Source organism: Colletes latitarsis, chromosome 7 (assembly GCF_051014445.1).
Source record: "Colletes latitarsis isolate SP2378_abdomen chromosome 7, iyColLati1, whole genome shotgun sequence".
Taxonomy (NCBI): Eukaryota; Metazoa; Arthropoda; class Insecta; order Hymenoptera; family Colletidae; genus Colletes; species Colletes latitarsis.
In genome coordinates, this window is record NC_135140.1 from 16,302,834 (window position 1) to 16,325,947 (window position 23,114).

At 36.2% G+C, this 23,114-nt stretch overlaps 5 protein-coding genes across 15 annotated transcripts in view; 2 read left to right on the plus strand and 3 right to left on the minus strand.

Moving 5' to 3' along the window:
• The window catches only part of LOC143343969 (uncharacterized), a 43,360-nt gene extending 33,058 nt beyond the window's left edge, over positions 1–10,302 (plus strand). For 3 of the 6 annotated variants that reach the window (XM_076769454.1, XM_076769453.1, XM_076769455.1), the window contains 6 exons: positions 127–318; positions 527–3,171; positions 3,395–3,486; positions 3,572–3,854; positions 3,970–4,234; positions 4,306–10,302. In XM_076769454.1, coding sequence (XP_076625569.1) covers positions 127–318; positions 527–3,171; positions 3,395–3,486; positions 3,572–3,854; positions 3,970–4,234; positions 4,306–8,628 — 7,800 coding nt within the window. In that variant the 3' untranslated portion in view covers positions 8,629–10,302. The remainder of the gene's footprint in view (positions 1–126; positions 319–526; positions 3,172–3,394; positions 3,487–3,571; positions 3,855–3,969; positions 4,235–4,305) is intronic. The other 3 variants (XM_076769456.1, XM_076769458.1, XM_076769457.1) reach the window with 2 other exon arrangements.
• Positions 10,303–10,534: 232 nt separating this feature from the next.
• Positions 10,535–13,003, minus strand: LOC143343972 (WD repeat-containing protein SL1-17). Its single transcript, XM_076769467.1, has 8 exons — positions 12,831–13,003; positions 12,623–12,732; positions 12,385–12,554; positions 12,041–12,279; positions 11,265–11,358; positions 11,106–11,199; positions 10,855–11,026; positions 10,535–10,663 (listed from the first exon to the last, which is right to left on the minus strand). The coding sequence occupies exons 1-8, from the start codon at positions 12,831–12,833 to the stop codon at positions 10,562–10,564; spliced, it is 984 nt and encodes a 327-aa protein (XP_076625582.1). The 5' UTR covers positions 12,834–13,003; the 3' UTR covers positions 10,535–10,561.
• Positions 13,004–13,275: 272 nt separating this feature from the next.
• Frtz (WD repeat-containing and planar cell polarity effector protein fritz) lies at positions 13,276–19,182 on the plus strand. 4 transcript variants are annotated; one of them, XM_076769459.1, is made up of 16 exons: positions 13,280–13,531; positions 13,620–13,748; positions 13,918–14,047; positions 14,118–14,295; positions 14,375–14,568; positions 14,703–14,803; positions 14,925–15,039; positions 15,119–15,328; positions 15,790–15,953; positions 16,042–16,149; positions 16,226–16,434; positions 16,498–16,621; positions 16,691–16,860; positions 16,934–18,639; positions 18,744–18,879; positions 18,948–19,182. In XM_076769459.1, exons 1-16 carry the CDS (start codon positions 13,527–13,529, stop codon positions 19,031–19,033), a joined length of 3,765 nt encoding a protein of 1,254 aa, XP_076625574.1. In that variant the 5' UTR covers positions 13,280–13,526; the 3' UTR covers positions 19,034–19,182. The 4 variants fall into 4 exon arrangements, with proteins under 4 accessions (XP_076625577.1, XP_076625574.1, XP_076625578.1 ...); XM_076769463.1 differs by having other exon boundaries at positions 13,281–13,599; positions 13,688–13,748; XM_076769460.1 differs by having other exon boundaries at positions 13,281–13,524.
• Mrpl48 (mitochondrial ribosomal protein L48) lies at positions 19,088–20,591 on the minus strand. Its single transcript, XM_076769469.1, has 4 exons — positions 20,202–20,591; positions 20,026–20,103; positions 19,809–19,942; positions 19,088–19,535 (listed from the first exon to the last, which is right to left on the minus strand). The coding sequence occupies exons 1-4, from the start codon at positions 20,223–20,225 to the stop codon at positions 19,250–19,252; spliced, it is 522 nt and encodes a 173-aa protein (XP_076625584.1). The 5' UTR covers positions 20,226–20,591; the 3' UTR covers positions 19,088–19,249.
• A 493-nt stretch (positions 20,592–21,084) lies between these two features.
• Mrpl45 (mitochondrial ribosomal protein L45) lies at positions 21,085–23,052 on the minus strand. Of its 3 annotated transcripts, none has more exons than XM_076769466.1 (7): positions 22,950–23,052; positions 22,560–22,656; positions 22,170–22,500; positions 21,897–22,048; positions 21,778–21,826; positions 21,541–21,690; positions 21,085–21,460 (listed from the first exon to the last, which is right to left on the minus strand). In XM_076769466.1, exons 2-7 carry the CDS (start codon positions 22,589–22,591, stop codon positions 21,170–21,172), a joined length of 1,005 nt encoding a protein of 334 aa, XP_076625581.1. In that variant the 5' UTR covers positions 22,592–22,656; positions 22,950–23,052; the 3' UTR covers positions 21,085–21,169. The 3 variants fall into 3 exon arrangements, with proteins under 3 accessions (XP_076625581.1, XP_076625579.1, XP_076625580.1); XM_076769464.1 differs by having other exon boundaries at positions 22,170–22,490; positions 22,950–23,050; XM_076769465.1 differs by having other exon boundaries at positions 22,841–23,049.
• Positions 23,053–23,114: the final 62 nt, after the last annotated feature.

Sequence of the window (23,114 nt, forward strand, 5' to 3'; positions counted from 1 at the left end):
TTGAAAACAATGCTGATGTCCGATGATGGAAGATCGATAAGCTTAAACGGCTGCAAATTTATGTTTTAAAACTCCAAAATAAATTGTAATTTCATGGCTTTTTTTTGCAATTTTTATGTTGGACAGATTTATGCAAGGAGGAATAAACGATACAATGAAGGTGGTAGCAGCGAGGAAGAGAATAAGTCAGATACGTCTTTACAGAGTCACAGATTACCTTCCTCTTATCGAGGGACTTGGCCCATCAGAAGAGACATATGGGCCAATCAACAAATGGGCTTTTCCACTCAACAAAGCACGTCAACCACTGTACATAATGTAAGGCACTTTTCCTTATACATTAGATTACTGCTGAAAATCTTGAATGCACACGTTAATGAAAAAATACTGATAAATACTGCTATTATAAAGTAAAATTAACACAAAAGTAATGTGTACTGCATAAAACTGATTGTAATATCAGCACCTGTCTTATAACAATATAGAACAATAGATATTTTAATGTGAAAAATAATCTGTTCCGCAGGATGTAGCCAGCGTGATGAGTTTTTCCTCAAATTCTGGCGCAGCACTTAGCTGTTCCGCGGAGATGCAAGGAGATCGACGACTAGGAGCTAAAGTGGATGTGGTGTACAACCTGCTGGGAATGCTGGGAAGCACCGAAGGCGGGGAGGACATGAGCGCCACGCTGCTTTCAATGAGCAATTCGATAGACAACTGTCTCATAATGAGACAATCGGGGTGTCTGCCACTGTTAGTGCAACTGATTCACGCCCCTGGACAGGCTCCAGAAACTAGAGAAAGAGCTTCGAGAGCTCTGCATAACATAGTTCATGCCAAAAGTGATGAGAGAGCTGGACGCCGAGAAGCTAGGGTTCTTCGATTTCTGGAACAGTTGAGAGACTATTGCCAGGCTCTGAGATCGTCTTTGGAGACGGGACAGGTCCCCGACGACTTGGAAAGGCATCCAGGGCCCACGATAGCCGCGCTGATGAAACTTTCCTTCGACGAGGCCCATCGTCATGCTATGTGCCAACTAGGTGGCCTCCACGCGGTGGCAGAGCTCATCGAGATGGATCACATGGCTCACGGGAGCGAGTGTGATGACCAGAACTGCATTACTCTACGCAGATACGCTGGAATGGCATTGACGAATCTGACGTTCGGAGATGGCAACAACAAAGCACTCCTTTGTTCTTTCCGCGAATTTATGAAGGCGTTGGTTTCGCAATTACGAAGTCCCAGCGACGATTTGAGACAGGTGACAGCTAGTGTCTTGAGAAATTTGTCGTGGCGAGCCGACACCAGCAGCAAGCAGACATTAAGGGAGGTCGGAGCCGTGACTGGATTGATGAAAGCAGCGATGGAAGGTCGAAAAGAATCAACGCTAAAGTCGATTCTCTCAGCGCTTTGGAACCTCTCAGCACACTGCAGCACAAATAAAATAGACATCTGCGCCGTGGACGGTGCCCTCGCGTTCCTCGTAGACATGTTGAGCTACAAAGCACCGTCCAAGACGTTGGCGATCGTCGAGAATGCTGGGGGTATATTAAGAAACGTCTCCAGTCACATTGCCGTTAGGGAGGACTACCGATCCATCGTGAGAGAAAGGGGATGTCTACAAGTTTTGTTGCAACAATTACGGTCACCTAGTCTGACAGTCGTCAGCAATGCTTGTGGAGCACTCTGGAACCTTTCGGCTCGATGTGCACAGGATCAACAATTGTTGTTCGATCTGGGCGCGGTCTCCATGTTACGCAGCCTCATGCATTCCAAGCACAAAATGATTTCGATGGGTTCCAGCGCGGCGTTGAAGAATCTGTTAAGCTCTAGGCCAGGTTGCAACAATCTAGTTCACTTGGATTCGACTGCTCGTGGTCTGGGGCTTCCAACTCTGCCCACCTTGGTCGCCCGCAGGCAAAGGGCGCTGGAGCAGGAGATAGATCAAAACTTGGCTGAGACTTGCGACAACATCGAACCCAGCACGTCCCCAACGAACAAAGACGACAAGTTCCTGTTCAAGGTGGACCACAGCTTCTTGGGCATCAACGCGCGAGCTCTGCGCACCTATCAATTGCACAATCAACCTAGCACGTCCGGTGTGAAATGTAACGGAGTCGCTAGGAGCGAGAGTAGAGACTCTATGAGGTCTATAACGAGCACTCACTCGGACACCATGTTCGAGAGGGTGAATCGTCACGTGTTAAATGGACTATCTCCCACCGATTGCCAGATCAAGCAACAGTCCTCGTCGTTGCACTCTGCTGTTGGCTTTGATACCGGGACGACCAGCGACAGCCATACAAAGACCTCTGAGAAAAAGTATACGCTGCGATATAAGAACGCGATCCCTGATCGTTTGAAGTCGTCGGACACTTTCAACGGTCTCGCTGATTATAGATGCACTAATTCCACGATTTCGTGGTCATCGGCGCCAGACCAAGAATCCGCCTGTTCGCAAAACTTGCTCCACTCTTCGGTCGAAGACAATTTGCCTCAAAGCATCTCGTCGAAGGCTGGCAGCCAGTCTAGCATGTCCGAGGAAACAGAATTGAACGTGTGCACGAAAACAGAGTACCAATGCATTGCCAAATCCGGAATCGATACACCGTCGTCGTTGTCCTTCGTCAGCAGCGATTCTCCCGCGAAAGATGTCAGTTTTGGTAACATGTACGATAAGACCGTGCTGAATCCACTGGATACAATACAAAAAGCCATCTCTCCAACTGTCAGTCACTGCACCGAAGGTAATCTGTTCTACGCCGAGACCGATTTGGATCAACCAACCGATTATAGTCTGCGCTATGCCGAACGGAGTATGGACGACGAGGACAAACAACATTCTCATTACTTTGTGACCAGCGAGCAGGAACTCATTCACGAAGACACGGTGAAGACTTACTGCACGGAGGGAACGCCGCATGGGATCTCTTTGAACTCCTCCAGAGCTGCATCTGCTTCTGATCTGCAGGAGGATAATCGACAAAAGAATTCGATGAAGAAGGTGCAGGAACAGAGGAAATTGCGAAATAAGGAAGAATTTAGTTTGGAATGCACGACGAAGCTTTCTGATGAGAAAAAGAGGAACCAACCGTTGCATTACTTTGAGGGGAACATTAAGAGTGATAACATTGAAGAAGTTGGACATTCCTCTACCAAAAGTCCGACAAGGTTTGTTTATTTATTGTTTTTTATATGAAAACCCCGAAGTTGGACGTAACATCATTTTGAATAAAAATATTTTATCTAAATAAAAATGTGCTACAATTTTGATGAAAACACATTGAAAGATAATATTCTAAATAATATATTTGCTTAGAATGAGGTTTAAAACGTACATCGTTCTGTATTGCTTAAAGAAAAAAATTGAAACTCGTTTGTTTTTTGTTAATAGTTTGAGAACGACATTAGCACAAGTATCTTCCAACAATTTGCATTACGATGAAAGAAGCAATATGGCATCCAATTCTGCAAAAATTAGATCAGGTAGAATTGTATTCTGAATTATTATATAATCGCTGTGTAAACAAATATAGATATTTTTCTTATATATAAATCCGTATTATTACAGACGTGGAAGAAAGGTATGATATTCAAAATGAAATTTTTGGAAAAACCGATAAATTCAATCAAAATTTTTCTACAAACGGAGTTAATTCGTACGTGATCAGTGCACTCAAGGCTTCTAACGATTCAGGATGTAAGGAATTTGAACTAAAAGGCGATACACGTCACATGCCTTGTACATTAAATATAAACAACTCTTCCGAATGTTTAGATCAAGTCAGTGATGGAGATGAGGACGATGAAGATTTGCTTACAGCTTGCATTAATATTGGAATGCAAAATAATAGGTAAATATTTTCATTTAGAATAAATGTAATGTAACAACTATTCATTTGACTTTTCGTTGTGCTCATTAATTAAGAATAACTGCAACTTATCTTCCATTTATATTTATTGTTCTAGGCACAGGCATTCATTTATAGGAAATAATTTTGATAAGCTTCCACGAAATGAAAGTAATCTAGCCAGGTATCAAACGAGCGTTGCTCTAGATCAAATGGAGTGCAATATATTGGTAGAATCAACCATGAATAGCTTAGACACAAATCGAATAACATGCGAAGAAGCAATGAGTCCTGATGCTTGTACAAACAAAGTTGCAAACAGTTCGCCAAATATAAATATTGCGTGTGATTATAGCCAGAATACAACAACGCTGAATCAAAAGGTAAGACATTTATTATTCTGATAACACTAGCAATGATTCTTAAAGATTCGAGCATCCGCTTTGTTTTGCAGGTGGTAGAAAATTTAGTCACAGTAGAGCATTCGAAAGTTTTGCACAATGAACTGGGAAAACTAAGCAGAAACGCGCAACTTAGTTCAGTAATAGACGATGATAATCTTTGCAACTTTTCATTGCCTTCGAACTTGAGAAACAGTCCAATATTACACGAAACCGTAATTTTCAACACAGAACCCAGTCAACAGCAATATTTATCAGATACTCAATCGAACGAAGATATGTCATCCTTGATTCACAATGATTTCCTCGAAGACGAAAAAATCGCAGAAGATAGCGAAACTGACAAAGTGTCAGAGTGTTTAAAAGATAAAATCACAGAGAACCCTATGCAGCAGTCTTACGCAAAAGTAATAGACTCTGAAAGCAGCGAATCGATTGATTCGGTTGAGCAGTCCGAACACGCGCTCCTAGAACTGTGCATTCAACCTGGACTAACGAAAACCATCGAGAATACTAAACTCAATAAAGCTACGTGGAAATCCAACAAAGCCCTCGATGAATCTGACCCGAATCAAATCAACTATTCAGGCGAGAACAATCAAATGTACGACACGTGCGAAGTGGGTGGAAATTCGAGAGATGAAACTGACGGAAACCAAAAATCAGTACAGAAACATCCCGACACGCCAAAACACGGGAAACAAGAAGAAATGTATCGACGTCAGAGAGATCCCGACGCCATGATCGCCTCGTTAGATCGATTAACCGCAGCTTTGGTGCAACAGACGGAAGCAATACGAGAACGAGACTCCAGCGCGATGAAGCAGAGTATATTAAGCGACACGTGGAACGAGGATTCCCCTAATGAAGTCTCTTTTCCGAGTATCAGCATAAGTGCTCCGATCATCGCCTCGTTCAAGAGTGACGTGCCGGAAGAACAAGCTACAATCACGTCTGAAACAACAAACAGCGACAATGGACACATGACGAACTCCAAAATCATCCAACGAGAAGCTATCAAACTAGCCGAAGCTGTCGACGCGGAGATGAACAAGAATGAATTAGAAATGACGAGCATGACATCCATGGATTTGGAAGCGATCAAGCCTCCCTCCACGATGGGAAGTTTGTTGTCTCTAACAGCCAGTTACGCGGGTTCTGGCGACTACAACGAGACGTTCGTTAATCGAGACAGATGCAACTCCACGTCTCTTCCCCCGATGCAACTAAAGACCATGTCCCTCACGGATTCCAGAAGTTGTCGCAAAAAGTCCCTTCCCCTCGGTGTGGTAGCTAAACGAGCTCTCAATCAGGCTCAAACTCACACTGGAAGTCTAGAAAATTTATTGAACGAGTGCAGCGGGTCGCACTTGGACAGCGTGAAGCCACCGTCGATGATGGACGAGCTACCAGACGTTGGTGATATGGAGAACAGCATGGTAAGCGTCGCTAGTATCACATCAGAAATAGCTGATCCCAAAGATCAAGATCATAGTTTAACTAGCAGCGACGCAGTTTTCGATCTATTGAAGCCTGTCGCGAACGTCCTCTCCATAACTTGCATGCGTTATGCCGAGGCCATGCAGACCAGCGCGAACAACAGCTTAAGTGAGTGTTTAGAAAATATTAATCCCCCATCGTTGTTCAACGAAGTTTGTGAAATGGATGAGTCAACGATGGAGCAGGCCACGGAGACCGGCTGCAGCGACACGTTATGTTGCATCGACGTTGAACTACGCACCGAGGAAGCTCCACAACCTAACGTCGTGGAGAAGATCGACGAAGGTGCCAACGACACCGACGAGGCAATCACTCCAATCTCTTCGGAGTACTGCTTTACTAGTTCAGCAGAATCCACGCCCAAAAAACGATTGCACAGGAACTTAACGCCTAAACAGAAACGAACTCTGGCCAAGGAGAGGTACAAAACGTACACCATAGCCGCGGAAATGAGCAGAAAGGAAGAAGAAAGGGATAAACAAGCAAATGGTAGCGCAAGGGAAGGTAAAATTCCACGTGGGAAGTGTTCGCCTTTTTCTAAATTGACTCCCAAGCAACGGAGACAAGAGGACAGAGCCAGATTTCAGACGCAGGTGTTGGAGAATCCTTTTCCTGAACTGTACCAAGATCAGCAAGAGATCGATGCTCGTGAGCAAGAAAGTCCTGAAACGGAAGCAACGTCGCCAGTTAAGTCTGCCATTCCCACGCTTACGAAGTTACCTGCCTGCAAAATGTTGATAAAGAAACGGATGGAACAAAAGAAAAATCGTGAAAGATATCGTACGAGGACGTTGGACGACTCTGAATGCATATTCAGAGAGGCAGAGAACAACGCCGCTGAGAATGCAACGGAAGAAGGTCAATCTAGTGTGACGCACACTGTCCAGTCTGAGGAAATTCAGATCATGTTGGAGCAGAACGCTACTATCGTGCTGAATACCTTGAACGAGTCAAGCAAAGCTAACGAGAATGGGGAAGAACCGTTGTTAGACTGCGAGACGATAAGTCTGGTGTCGAACGAATCAGAGTCTGAACGGACTCTGCGAATGCGATTTCTGAATGGTGTTTCGAAGAAACTAATAGGTGCATGTAGTCAGCAGATGGATGAAGCGCTAGAACTTGAACAGAATCACAAGGAGACGATCGGAGTTGAAACCAATAGGTCACAGGAGGACCTCAGGTTCGTAGATACTATAGAAAGTGAAAGTGAAAATGAGTCCAATAACGCTGAGGAACAACCTAGGGAAACTAAGCGACCAAGGATAATTAAACCAGGAATGACGAGGGATCATAGTAACGATTCAAACGCGACGGACAAATCTGAACCAGAGAGTCCTAAAGCCATTCGTGGCAGAAGGAAAGCTCTTTACTCGAATCCTATAACGCGAAAGCCAACTCCACAGTCGTCCCCGTTGAAACAACCGAATCCTGTCAGTGGAATTCCCATAGGTCGTAGCAACACCTCGCCCATTGTGAGGGCTACTCGAGCTACCACGCTCAGGCAGAACAACAACAGTCCAAGTAACGCAACGAAAGAGTCTCCAAAGACAAGCTCGAATCCTAAAATTCCTTCTTTAATAGACGGAGAGAAACGAACGAAGAAGTTATCAGCTGCTGCCAAAAGAGCATCCGTTCCTCAGAAAGGGTCGTCGTTGACCTTTACCAAATCCGTGAAGAGACACAGCACACCCCCAACATGTTCCTCAAACTTCCAAAACGACAGCAAGTCGGATGTCAAGCCTTTGGAACGACAAGGTACGTTCATTAAAGACGAACCGGAAGTAGAAAACGCGCCCATGGTGGTCTCTTCGTCCTCTTCCCCGATAAAGACAAAAATCGCGAAACCTATCAAAGGTGCCACTTCCAAGGTGTATCCTACGATGGTGAAACCTAAAATTGCACCGAAGTCGCATCAGGTGCACCAATCGAAAATCGCGAAAGCCGCTTCGGAGAAACCACCTAAGGCATTGCCGTTGCTGGTGGCTCCAAAACGATTGCCTACCGGAAAAGTAGCTGCAACTTCGAAAATTCCAGCTGGCAATCAAACTGTACAAACCGAAAACGGTAAGATTTTTCGCAAAGTAGGTCCCCTTGGACAAAGGTCCAATAGTAATTCCAGCATCGTGTCCAACTCGTCGACAGGAATGCAGACTAGAAGGTTAGCGAAGGAAGCGACTAGCAAAATCGCGAGTCTTTGGAAAAAGGTGGAGGAAAGCAAAAATAAGCAACGATTCGAGAAACCGGACACCAGGCAGTGGGTGCAACCAGGCAGTTGTGCCAATGTCGTGGATGCACCTTCTCCAGTGAGTAATCCACCAGCTTTCAGACTGTTCCGTAGCTCGACGTTCGAAGGAGTGCCGCAGGAAAACGATCATCCCGAATCGGCCTTGTACAAGTCCAAATCGAAGAGACCGTTGGTAATGGGTGTACCACCCAGCAAAGCAAAGTACAGGAACTCTTGCGATTTGAGCGGAATGAATGCAAACGACGCACCTTGCAAAATACCCGTAAAGTCCGGCGATACTTCAGCGTACAGGAAAGACTCTGTACAGGTAGGAGACGCGTCAGTGATTCTACGGAAACCACAAAACATCGAGTCTTCCGCAATAGAGGTGGACCCCACGAAACGAATATCACGCCTTGGTTCCTTCATAAGAGTAGACTCTGCGAACGCAGAAAGCTCTGCACAAACGTATGTGAATGGTAACGTGCGCACACCCGCCTCCGCCATTGTACCGCCTTTCAATTACAACCCGAAGCAAGACATTCCCTCGCAAACAACCAAAGTTACACCGAACGAGAGCGAAAACAAGTTTGGGGCGACGGATTGTCACAGCGACATAGTCACAGCTTCTACGAGAGTAACGACAGTATAGGAGAGCCCGTTATATTTATAAAATAACAACTTTCTTTTTGTTAAAAATTGATTCTTGCTTGTGGGAAAAAAATAAAATTAATATTTCTATAGTTGATCCAAATAATCCTTCGATTGTCTTGACTATCTATAATTATTACAAAAAGAATAAAAAATTAAATAATCATAAGGAAAAAGGTAAAACAAAAAAAATTTTTTTTTTTTTTCTTTTTATTCTACCTCTTTTCTTATAATTATTTAACTTTGAAAACATTTTGATAAATAAAAGATAAAATAATCAAGGGATTGTTTGAATCAATTAGAAAAATGTTGATTTTAATCTTTTTTTTTTTTTGTAGCATCGCTTTTTTGTTTCAGGCAGGCTAGTCATTGTATATTTGCTTTACACTGTGTTGATCATGAGTCGACGCACAGTATACATTACAAGTTCTCAGTAAGTAAGTTAACGATTTCGTTTTACCTCATTGTTCGAATGGCACTGAAAATCTCCATCGTATTTCATTAATTTTTACACTTTAAATATAGAATGGTCACTCGGATATATTTGTTCGTTGCATTACGATGCAAGTTTTTTAAGAGATACGAACAAAGTGTGAAATAGTAGCCGGAAATTCTGATATCATTCCTATTCACTTTGCGTGTTGTATATACATACATTATATTGAGAAATTCCACAATTAGGAAGAAATTTAAAATCTGTAGTATGTAGCAGTGATTACCTTTGATTATTTATTCAATTTTGTATATATTGATCGTGAATGAAAAATGTAGAAAGTTTAGTGATATATATTACGGCTCACGGTATATATCGCAGAAGATATATCGCTGTACATCTTCGTAATAGATAAATTTGCAAGGAATGAGATCTGTATTTTGTTTCCATCGTAACTGATTTGTATTCCTTTAACGAATACAAAGTCTAATTACTTTTAAAGACTGATAGAAACACGATGAAGATTCGGATAAAGCTTGGACATCTTCGACGCAAGAGAATGTTACGATAAAAAAGGTAGTAACATTTGTATCGATGTAGCGGTCTAAGTAACGCTGAACTGGCATTATATAAAGAAACAAAATTTTGTAAACTTTACTTTAAGTTTCTAGTCTATTTAAAAATTAACAGGTGAAGTAGTTTCTATTTTGGTCATATGTACTACGTGAAATCAATTTGCATGTAAGAAATGTCTATGGATTCGACCGTTACCCTTTCTAAAATTCATATAGGTTACGGGTAGGAGTGTGTACGGATCAATTATGTATTCATAGGTCTGAAAATTGAAAACTTTGGCATGGAATTTATCAATTTTAATTCCATACGTTTCTGTTCTCCTAATTTTATTGAAAAATTTACTGCGTATTTAAAGCATCAAAATACATACTTAAGTTTTCTTCTATATCGCGTCATCTTTCCTTCTACATGTATCGAAATAACCTAAAACCTCATTAGAAGGAAAATGTTTGACACAATATAGAGTAGATTTTATTGTGCATTATTTACAGAGATTTGTTACGAGTGTTTTACCCTGTTCCAGTTCGAGTTAATTAGATTTAACCCTTCCAACTTGGAACCACATCAGGGTAGTTTTATGTTTTCTTTATACGAGATTTGGTCTGTACACCAGATTCTTTTTCGCGGTTCTTCTGTAATTATCTTTACCTTTTACTTAGATCTTAAGAGTAATTCATCTTTTTTTTTTTTACTTTATATTTAGATTTGGCAGACATCTTAATAATTTGTATATTAATAATTGCAGTACAATAAAATTTATAGCTACTAATGTCTATTTTGTTTGATATTTTTATCAAGGTAAGAATAATACAGTTGTTTTATTAAGATATACATGTCAAAGAAAAATAATATTTCACAAAATGTAAAATATTTTAAGGAAAAATAATAAATATGAGCATTTATTCATCCATCTTTATAAGAAAATTTATTTATTATACATTGGACATTCGTACAGATTAATGGACTTGTCTTCTGACACTGATGCAATTATGTTGTTTCTTTGTGGACTATATTTCACAGACCATACCTAATGAAAACAAATTGTTTGAGGAATTATGTTTTTACTACCTATAAATGTTCATAAACAATTTTAAAACATATGTATACGGACGATACGTGTAAATTTTAAAAATTTATTATAGGTTGTAGTATATTTTGCTTGCTTTATAATATCATTATAAAACTTCCAAAATATTGCATGCGATATGAAAATTTTACCTGATCGTTATGTTCATTAAATGTATATAAACACTGTCGTTGTGCTAATTCCCAAACTTTAACTGTTTGATCTGAACTACTAGATGCAAATTGTTGTCCGTTTGGAGCAAAAGCAACGCCGAGTACCCACGAAGCATGACCTGACATAGTTCCTGCTAAATTAGCGTCTTTCCTGTATGGAAGAATAAAAGTATAATCGATCTTTTAACTGTATTTTTAACTGATTCGATGTAAAAAAGAAAATTACTCACACATCGTATATTTTCATATGTCCGTCATCTGATGCAGTAAGAAGCAGCTGAGAATCGGGCGAGAAGCACAGAGATCTGATAGGCATTGCATGACCTGAAATAATACATTTATGTAATGTCTGATAAGTAAAAACTATTAGGATGAATTTTCGTAGATACCTTCTAGCGTACGTAACACTTTTCCGTAAGTAACATCGAAAATATTGATAATTCCATCTATTGCGCCACTTGCAATATATTTGCCATCAGGACTCTAAAGTAGAAAATATAATAATGCAAAACAAAAAGAATTGTATACTTTCTTTCTTAGACTCGATTCAGCGATCATTTATTTATTTTTTTTTTTTTACACACGATCGTATGTCTCCCTGTAACAATTTCCCTTCTAATCTGAAGACAGATTAATCGTGCAGCAAATTATCGCTCGTCTACATTGGGCTTTGTAGAGGGTGTTTGGATACCTTTAGTCAACCTTTGAGAGGGTGATTCTATAAAGCAAAATAAGACGAAAATCTTAAAATTATTAACGAGATCTGCCTGAATCGTGACAATTTGCGAAAAGCTGCGTGCGCGAAATACAGTAGTGCCCACATAAGTGACCACATTCGGGACCGACCGTGGACACTTAAGTGGGCAAAAATGCGGTCACTTATATGGGCACTATTGTAGATCGTGCCATGGTATATCTAGTAGCAGTTCTTGCCTCAATTTACGGGACCGCGAACACGTATACACAGACACTGAGGAATAGCTTTCGAAAATTGCCGTGATTTAGACGAATTTTTAATTGTTAATAACTTTACAATGAAACCTCTACCAAAATATTGTCATTTTTTATTTTTGTCTCTCTCAAAGGTTGACAAAGGTCTTAAAGATACCCAAACACCCTGTACCAAGAATAGAGTTCAGATTACAATTTAAATGAGAATACTCACATAGGTAACACTCAATGTAAATTTTCCACCTCTAGTATCTAAAGTTTGTTCTTGTTTTCCACTCTCAGTTCCATATAAATGTATTTTTCCAGAATGGCTGCCAGACACAATGAATTTATCGTCAGGAGAAAATACTACTGTCCAAATATCTACAGGACCAACTTCTATACTTGATATTTTCTCTCCTGTTTCCAAATCCCATAGCTTCAAACTAGAGTCCAAAGAACTTGATGCACACTCTGTAAATATATTATTATTAATGATGAATAACCAAAGCATTGAATTACAAAGGGTTTCAATTTAAAGAAATCAATTTCGAGTAATCAAGGATCTAACATACTTACTCGAACCGTCCGAACTTACTGCAACAGACACCACACCTAAAGAATGACCAGTTAACTTATGTTTCAATTGTAAACTTTTATCTTTTTGTTCCCAGACCTTAACTGTATCATCTACTGAACCAGTTACTATGTATTCTACTGTTTCTTCGTCATTAGATCGCATAGAATCGCTATAACATCATATAAAAACTATGCATAACGGGGAACAAGCAACAGACGCTGTATTGAGATTAACTACCGTGAATCGTCATTTTCCGGTTGAGATTCTTTTTTCTTCTTAGGGCAACCCCAAGCACAGGTCCAGATACTGTCTTCGTGAGCATTTTCTGTTTTATTAATTAAGGAATACTGAAAAAATGTCGAATACGGTTTCGCAAACTGTCACGTGCTATTGACAATATAACCTTTATGTCTTCATAATTTGAAAATGTACTTATGTTTCTCACCATTTTAGGAAATACGTATTATCTTCGAAATAACTCACGAATCTTAAAGTATGTACGCAACTAAAAAATATGATATCGTTTCAACAAAAAAAGTTGGGTAACATGTACTACAAACACACACGTGTTCATTTGTGTACACCGGTCGACCAAAACTTATCAATACTCAACAGTAGAAAATAAAGGGGATAGAGCAGTGTTACCAAACAGACCAGTGCCCCGAGAAAACTGTCCCTCCACTTACTCATACTAATGCACAGTCATATACGTACGTGAACTCTGACCTTCGGGCAGTTTCGGGGATTCAAGAAAATAGGCGAATAAGAGCCTTTCCTTTTCGCTCTTGAAACAGTTGAAATCTAATTTGCATTAACTAAAGAAGAACAGACTCAAATTCGCCTTCTTTCTCGAACCTCCGACGATATCCGAAGCGTCTAAGCTCACGTACATGTAGTTCTACATTAGCGTGCGTAAGTAGAGAGATAGTGTCCTTTCGACACCGATCTGCCGTCTGGTAACACTGGTACACTGGATAACACTAGCGTAGAATTTCTACTGTTTTCTACGTACATCACGTTGAATGACGCTGTGTCTCAACAATAGCAATCGAAATGACATCGGCAATACAGTACAATGTAACAAAGTGATGAAGAACAAATCTCGATTATTGTAAATCTGATTACCGTCGCGTTTTTATGTATGTCGTGCGTATTTAATTTACATACCACTGTTTTTTTTCTAATGCAGTGCAACATAACCTTTCGAGTGTAACGTGAGTTTGTTTATATACAGTTTGGTGATCAATATTCAATGCAATTACAGTAGTTGTTTTTTTATAATGTTTACATTATTCGGTGAAGTAAACTTATGGAGTTTCGATGACAACATTAATATAAAGAGTACAGACTTTGGTGCATTTCGGTGAGATAAATAAATTACATTAATGTTCATATATATATATCAATAAAGTTAAATAATACTGAATATTCGTATTTTAAAATATGGAATAATTTTAAAAATATATAATTCCATTCGTGTAACATACTACGTAAAAAATGCCGGGAAATTATATCTTACAATATTATCATAGGTATCATGATAAACGTATTGATAATTTACATGAAGAAGGGAAAAGGTCGTATTGTCAAAAACGTGGTATGATATATGTACCAACAAATAAAAAAGGAAATAAATTAAAAGATTCTATAAAATATTTGGAGGTAAAATTTTAGTAAACTACTGATCAAAATTCAGAATATTTTCGTTTTTTATCTAGAACTAATTTTATAGGAACAATTGAAAGACAATACAATTATATATTGCCAATGGTATGATGATTGTGTTTTCCAATTGATGTTGAATAATGCCCTGTTAATACAAATACAAGTCAGTGTTGCTACTGGTGATATATATAAAATAACTTTTGATAAATACCTTGTTGGAAAACTTTCAGAACATATATCAGATGGTAAACACTAAATTATGTTTACACAATTTATATTTGCATGCTGAACAATTTTTAAATATCTTATCATTTACATTTGTAGTGATAATTACTAAAAATTATATACTTTGCACGTATAATGATAATCAAGTAAGCCTTGTACATTTCACAAGATCAAAGAGACATGTCTTTGATAAAATTAATAAACTTGAACCAAAATTGTCCACAATTGATCTGTTTGGTCCTAATGGGCGTAGGTTGGATAAAAAAGTACAAACTAATAAATGTGATGACTTGGTAAATATGTATTCATTTATTTATGCATTCCTTTGTACACATAGACAAGTTATTAAAGTTCCTCAGTTTTTTTAAATTACATGGTTTGTCAAGAAGGCCTTTGAGAATTTATAACAAAGTTTTGACCATTATAGATATTAATTTGGTGGAAATCCACAATGAATGAAGTTTATCCGTGGAGTCCTGTTGTCAAAGAGCATGACCGTGCAAATATACACCTGTATCGTCTAATAGGGTATAAAATTCCTTTCCCAAAATGTTGATTTTATTGAATGTTGTAGTTTTAATATTTAGTAAAAGTATTAATTCCTGTTTGTATAATAAGAGTATTTGAGCACAATGTATTTTTTTTCCAGAGTAAAATTAGAATTAATTTGTTATATACGTAGTGAGTTTGATCCTTTATGTATAATATTTGATGCATGTCATGATAATATTATTCATTCTGTAGAACAGAAAGTATCAAGAAAGGTAATAGTTCTACATTATATGATCATTCCTATAGCATCAATTTTCTAAGTGGGCATTTTACATCATAAGTATGTCATAGGGAGAGGTGACTATAGAATGGAGAACATATGAAGTTTCTCAACAAGATAAACTGCAAAGAATAGCAGTGATCTCTGTGCCTTTGCCTACACATACAAGCTGTGTGAAATTCTCCCCTAATCAGGAATTGTTACTATTATGTTGCATAGATGGTTCTGTAATAATTTATGATCAAATCAGAGCTACCACTACCAGTGTAAAAGCCGGTTTCGTAAGTGAAATATGTATACATGAAAAAAGACAAACTCAGTTTTATTCAAGCTTCACTCTGTATAAGCTTGATTAGAACAAAATTTGTCTTCCTTTAATTACTACAGTAGTGCCCACTTACGTGACCGCACTTTTGCCCACTTAAATGGCCGCCAAGCGGCTTTGAACATCGAGCGTGTCGAGCGTAACTTGACGCCGGTCGTTATCGATACATTGTATATACATATGTATATGTACGGTTTCGGGTGTCAGCTATTGTATCTCACTCGCACTTATCTTCTTTCCTTACCTCCGTTGAATTCTGAGAAGTAACCATGCCCACTTAAACGACCGCGGCCGGTCCCGAGCGCGGACACTTAAGTGGGCAGTATTGTAAATGTATAAGCTTTATTCATATGCATGAAAACTAAACCGAAAGGAGCTGCTTTTTAAAATACCCAAAGTAATATATACATTTTCAAGATACCTACATTAGCATCATGGCACAGTGATGGAATAATATTTATGATCGGAAATGACAAAGGTCAATTTCAACATTTTGATATTTCTCTGTCATGTATTAAAAGTCAGACGTTAAGCGAAGAAGTAACACCAGCCAATATTCTTGATTTATCTTCATATTTCAGGTATTGTCTTATATTTACTTCCTTGTCATTTCCGAAATAATTAACTTAACAACATGTCTGTAAAATATGGAATTTATTTACAATATAGAACTCAACCAGCATTAATGCGTATGGAATGGAATAAAAAAAATGATTTAAATTGCTACATTGATTTGCACAATCATGGAAATTCTCTATTGTTACTTACTTTTCAACGGTATACTATAACAATATCATTTATAAAATAAATAAAATATTACATAATGAGTAATATTGGTATAATGTATTAACAGAGGCCCCATAGGTGTTATAAAAGTATTGGAAGGAGATTCTCTCTCTGGTGATGTATTAGTCAAAAGATATTTATCCTTGTGTCAAGTTGAACAAGCAACATCATTATTGTTGTCTATGAATTGGGATACTCATCCCCGTGCGTGTATGCACGCGCTAAATCAAATCGTGAATTATTTATTTAAATTACCCTTAACGCCAGAACGTGAAAGTAAGATTCGGTTTTGTACTTTAATTAACTCTTGTTAATGATACAAATAGTTTAATTTTTCAGATTTTATACAGAATGCACTAGGTAGTTTCCATGTTCCAATTAAACCAATAAGTCAAACTATCGAAGAAGAATATGGAGACGAAATACGAGATTTAACGAGAAGATTTTTTCATCATTTATTACGGTATTGTATGCTTTCATTTCTAAAAAAAAACATTTATCTCGTATAAAATATTAATTGTAAATAATGTAGGTATCAAATGTTTGAAAAAGCCTTTAGGCTTGCTATAGATTTAAACGATCATGACCTTTTTATGGATATACACTTTTACGCGTTAGTTGTAAACGATGTAGCAATGGCAACTGCAGCAAAAGAAAACGCTGAACGTATACTGAGTAGATCGAACAGTTGTAATAGTTCACGTAAGAATTAATGGAATATATTGTTTCAGAAACATTTTGTTTCCTGAAAAATACTGTAATACAAATTTTTTAGATTCTACGTGCTCTAGAGCATCATGTTCATTGTGCTCTGATTCGACGAGCGACAAAGGGGAGGAATCTTTTAGCGATGAGAGTGAAAATTCCTCCAAAGGAAATCAAACTGATATAAAGCATTCTAAAAATCATAGTTACAGAAAAGAGTCCAATAGTCAAATTCCACCATTACCAATTCTTGATCCCCATCACCTTAACAAAAACCTGTTGCCTACATCATTTACATCGGATATTTCGGCTAGTGAAAAAGCTGATTGTAATCTAGTGTCAACATCTTTTAATATACCTAGTAGCGCACTTACTACAACTTCTTTTAATCATTCATCGCATCTTTCACTTTTAAATACATTTTTTGCGTCAACATCATTCAATAAACCATTGTACAAAACTCATGCAAATCCAACACCAACATCAACAGTAACTTCTACAAATAGTTCACAGTCTTTTAATAATATTTCTGACGACTTAATGACAACTTCGTTTGGAAGTTTGTCCATGAATGAACGAAAGGCTGTAGTATCTAATCGGCTTACTGAAAACTCGGTAGATATCACATTAAACAAAGGTCTACTTGGTGAAATGCAATATTCTCTCGACAGTGTATCCGATAATACAGTAACAACTACTTTAACACAAGACAATGGCTTTACATCAACTCCTTTTAACAATCCAACATACGAAACATTAGATGTTTCTTCCGATCTATTACGATCTTCGTTAGATAATGTAGATAACAATATCATGTCAACATCTTTTAGTACGCTCGGTACAAATATTCCAAGCCCATATGATAGTTCTTTTACTAATTTAATAAGTAGCAAAGCTGATTCTACCATAACTTCATCTTCTTTAAGAAATATAAAATCATCTGTTGCAATGAATGACTTCACGCCTAAAACACTTCCCGATTCTATTACTGCAAACAAATTAACATCTAATCTTCATAGCAGTCATAGTAACTTTATGTCAACTTCATTTAATTTTCTTGATAATCAAGTACAAGATTCTCGTAATTGCATTTCAAAAAATAGTATTAATGGCGATAGTCATAATGTTATCAAGTTACAACAATCGGTTGGAAAAAAGGTCGGGGATGTCAACATTCCACCACCACCACCTTCCTTAACAAATTCATTTACAAATTACTTTCAGAATCTTCCAAGAAAAAATCTTCCTTTATCCAGAAGTACATCTGGCTTAGCAGATATTGATGAATCTATTCAAAAATTTTCATCAATTAGAACAAGAAATGTCACGTCGCACCTACTGCAAAGACAAAACTCCACATCTAACATTCTACAAGTTCATCACAAATATAGTAATATTAAGCCTTCTAGATATAGACTTAATTATGATCTCGATTACATTTCATTCCATGGAAGTTGTGATAATATTAATATACATTCCTCTACTAATAGTATGAAACTTGGTGCTTCACAGTTTCCTTCTGCATACAGTGTACAGAACAGATTTGATAATAGGCATTCGAAATTAGTATCATCACAAAATAGTACAAATATTAGTGTTAGTAAAGAAACTAAGATATCTTCAAATATTCCACCATTACCTGTTATATCCACCCCAACTTCTAGTTCTATGTCCTGTTCTCCATTCTCTACTTTTACGGATACAACGTTAACATCAAATGAAAAACCAAAGGTGAAATTTTCAGATACAGTAACACACATATTTGTACCTGACACAGTAAGTATATTTGTATTTATATAAAATGTTAAAATTCATATGAAATAATAAACATAATTCTGTTTGTTAGTTGATATTTTTATTTATTAAGTATTTTCTTACAGGGTCAATCACTACATAAACAAAAACGTTCTACAATTACTCAAGTACACTTGACCGACCCAAAACGTGAATTAGCAGAAAGCCTGCCATTGTGCCTTGGTAATGAAGATTATCTTAAGGATTTTCAACCATTATCGAGTATGTGATAAAGTTCCGTAATTAAAGAACTTTTTAAATACGTAATACCGAAATATTATATTTTACAGAAGATGATATTAATGATAAAGTAAAAGAACCTTCAAAATCAGAGGAAGGTTCTAAAATAAAAGTTGTACACTTCGGACTTTTATAAATAAAGAAAATATTCCAATATTACTGGAAAAAGAATGCGAGACTGTATTTACATACATTTGAATTTTTTATAAGAACTTATTTTATACATTTATTTTGTACATAATTTTTATATAATAAAAATTGTTTTGCAGTTGTATTACTAAATAATTTATCTGCTGTTACATAGATTAGTAACATTTAAATATTTTTGATCTCACATACAAATTCTATATTACTATTTTGGCTTCTTCAGAGATTCTAATTCAGTTTGTATGTCAAGTAATTCTTTATCAGGAATGTAACGTATATTTTCCATTTCAGGAGAGTATGTATCTATGTGTAACTGGACTCCTTCGGGTAAAGTTGCTTCTAATAATCGAATTAAAATGGGACATTTTAAGGATGTTATATTAGATACTACCATATCTCTTTCATACAGTTTAAGAATATATTCGCTATCAACTTGTGTGCTTGCTTTTTTATATTTTTGTATCTTATATTCTTGATGGGGGACAGGATAACTATAAAAATAATAAATTACAGATATTACTAAAATGTAAAATATTAAATTTAACTCTTTGCGGACGAGTATCGAAAAATAGCCGCCCAAGCCTTTTTATTAGAGGTATGCGAGAACCCGAAATATCGGGAATCCGATCCGATCCGACCCGACTCGTCCCGACCGTCGGGTTCCCGATATTTCGAGTTTTTGCACACCTCTAGTAAAAAGGCTTAGGCGGCTATTTGCCGACACTCGTCCGCAAATAGTTAAATAATACGTAATATAATATTACCTATTTATAATATCAACATCCAATATATTTGCAATTTTATGAATGAAAGATTGATAACTTTCAAGAAGAGGAAATACGTATCCTTTAATCTGTATATTTAATGTAGGATAATGTGGTGGTCCTCTTTCCTTCAACTACAACATATAAATTATTTAATATTATTATATTATACATTATAAATACAATACATATCATTTATAATATTTGATAAAATAACCTTTAAATAAGGAGGCTCGTATAGACTGTAAAACCTTAACGTTTTGTTAATTACTGAATTACGACAACACGTTGAAACCTAAATACATAATTCGATTAAATTATTTTTTCATAAACAACAAATTTATTTATTGACATACTTACATAACTTCATACTGACAAAAAATATATATTTACCTGCTTAATAATATTCAACGCCATTTCGTATTAAATGAAATAGTAAAAGAATTAATGTTTTAATATTAATGTAATCAGTATTTATTGTAGTTTTGGCAAATTATCGATGTCGTTATTTCGATAGTAATCGGTTTCGATATAAGTTTCCTAACATTACACCAGTATAAAAATCATCGGTATCAAGAAATCAAGTTCTTGATTCAGTTAGGTTAGAACTTCTATCGTAAATAGGTCTCCTTTGTCGACTCTCCGAAACTCTACGAGCTCACATACGCGTAATCTGACATAGTGTGAGAAAGTGCGGTCACCGAAGTTCGGTGCACTTCTGGCATCTCTGCTGCCGTTTATACTCTTTCGTGTTCACAAAATTGATAAAAATATGCAAAAAGTAAAATGAGTTATAAGTATTTATAATTTTAAGCAACGAGATCAAAATTATTTCTTCGAAGTAAAGAAACTGCACGTAATTCTGATGCGTCCAAATATGTTTCTATCATTACATTGTTCAGATTGTATTATTTATAACAAGTAGACAAACTTTCAACTATTAATGATGTATTAATTTGAGTTTTATTTAATAGAAATCAATGATTTAAATAGAAAGATTTTTTTTCTGAACTCAACCGCGAATATGGTGTGGGATTCCCCGAGAAAACAGAAAAGAATTTAAGAACACAAATGAAAAAATAACGAGTTACACTATTTCATATTTCTATGCGTTTCCGTCTATCAATACAGGCAGTAAATTATATTCGTAAATAAGGAAAGATTCAACCTGCCATTGCAATTCATATCTCTAAAAGTAAGGTTAAACATCGAGTCTATTTCTTCTCAGATATAAACTGCATATATAAAAGAAAAAAAAAAATATATAAAAGCAATGACCGACATAAATGCATCTTTATTATATCACTTTATTTATTGAGTAATAATAATCTTTACATTAAATATATCATTGAGTAATTTCCTCATCTCATTTCGTCCTTAGTTTGTTTATCTAAGGTTTCAGGAGGAACTGTCTGAGCAACTGATTCAACAGCAGACTCTGAAGATAATTTCTTATCTTCTTTTGGCAATACATAAGTCTTTGCTGCTATCTCTTCTGGTGGCATCCAGCTTGGTACAATTTTTCCATGTATCCTCCAAGTTCCATACACATTAGACAAATGTTTCTCAAATACTACATAATCTAATACATCTTTTTTTAATATTTCGCTTCCATGTAATAACCTTCCAAATCTATCATAAATGCACAAAATCTAAAAAATTAATTTTTCATGTAATAATCCAGACACAATATTTATAATGTATGATAGCAGTTAGATTTATGTTGCCAAACCTGTTGAGAATGAAAACGGATAGTAACTTGTGCAAACACATTCTCTTTTGTTATCAAATTTGTACACCTTGCACATACCAGACGTGCTGGTTCCAATGATTCCAAATATGTCCAGTGAATTGTTTTATCCGTAATATTATGCATCATTTGCTATAATTGTATGGTATATATTACTATATTCATAGTATTACAGAATGAGGAAAAAATTTTACTAAATTTAAATGTTCTAAAACTTACAGGATATGCAGTCTCCGTAACATACTGTAATATTGTATCTTGGTCTTTACTGAGAACATTTATAAATTTATGAATTTTAAAAGTTACTCTATCCATAAGTTTTTATAAGTAGAACTTACGTGACTAAAGCTTCATGTGCTTTTTTATAAATATCCAGTGCATCTATCTCAAATAAACGGTGTGAGAAATTTTCATCATATGACTTAATTTTTTTAATAGCCATATAAGATTTACTCTTTTTCTCTATAAATTCAAATTTCTGTTTTGCCCCCTAAATAAATAGAATAAAACTTTTGAACAATTTCTTTGGATTTGAACATACACAGTAGTAAGAATAATAATTATTTAATATTTTATAATAATGTTACATTGGACAAAGATATATTCTATACCTCTTTAGTGATACTAGAAAATTTCCCATCACCTTCTGGAACAACATATGATTCAAATATTCCAGGTGTACAAGATAGAAATACAGGTCTTTCTTTCCACTCTCTAGATGGTACAAATCCATACTTCTTCATTTTTGACCTTATTTCCTCTCTTGATAATTTTCCATCATCATCATCATCATTGTTGGGCAATTCAACTTTAATAACCTTTTCTCTTCTTTGTTTGCGAAACTTTGGATTCCAATGTTTTTGTATGTTTCTAACTTGTTGAGAAGTATCACATGGATAGTTAATAGGACTTAACATCAAAGGTAAATTATTCTGAAAGAAACTAAAGCTTATTCAATAACTAGAAATGTTTATAAAATTACTGACAAGAATCAAGCCAACCTGCATGTACTTTCCAAAGATACAAATTGCATTTCTGTATTTTGAAATCATCATGTATTTTCACTGCTGTTTTGCCAAATTTTTTTCAGTAGTCTCTCTAAAAAGGGCACAGTCTTTTTAATTTTACTTCTTAAATATTAAAAAATTCTGCTCTAAATATTATATCCTTTCTTTAATCTTATTGTTTATTATTTTAATCATACAGTGTGACTCTACTTGTTCGCCTAGCGACTATAATCTTAGGTTATATAGATATAAAATCAGAAAAATTGCCGAAATACGATGTAACTAGGAACTAAGAATACATTTTCGTGCGGAGGTAATATCGTGACAATGTAACGATTTTTCGTCTATTTTTATGCAGTTGATTGTTATATAACGTTTAATTACTTTTAAACTCGTGTAGAATAAAGTAATTTCAGATCACGTTATTGTCACGACAGTAATAAAAGTAATAACTGCGATATTTGTTGTCACAAATATCGGGACATTATATCGCAAGTAGGTTTAATTGACTAGGAACGTTTTAGTACTGAAATCTATCTAGCATAATAA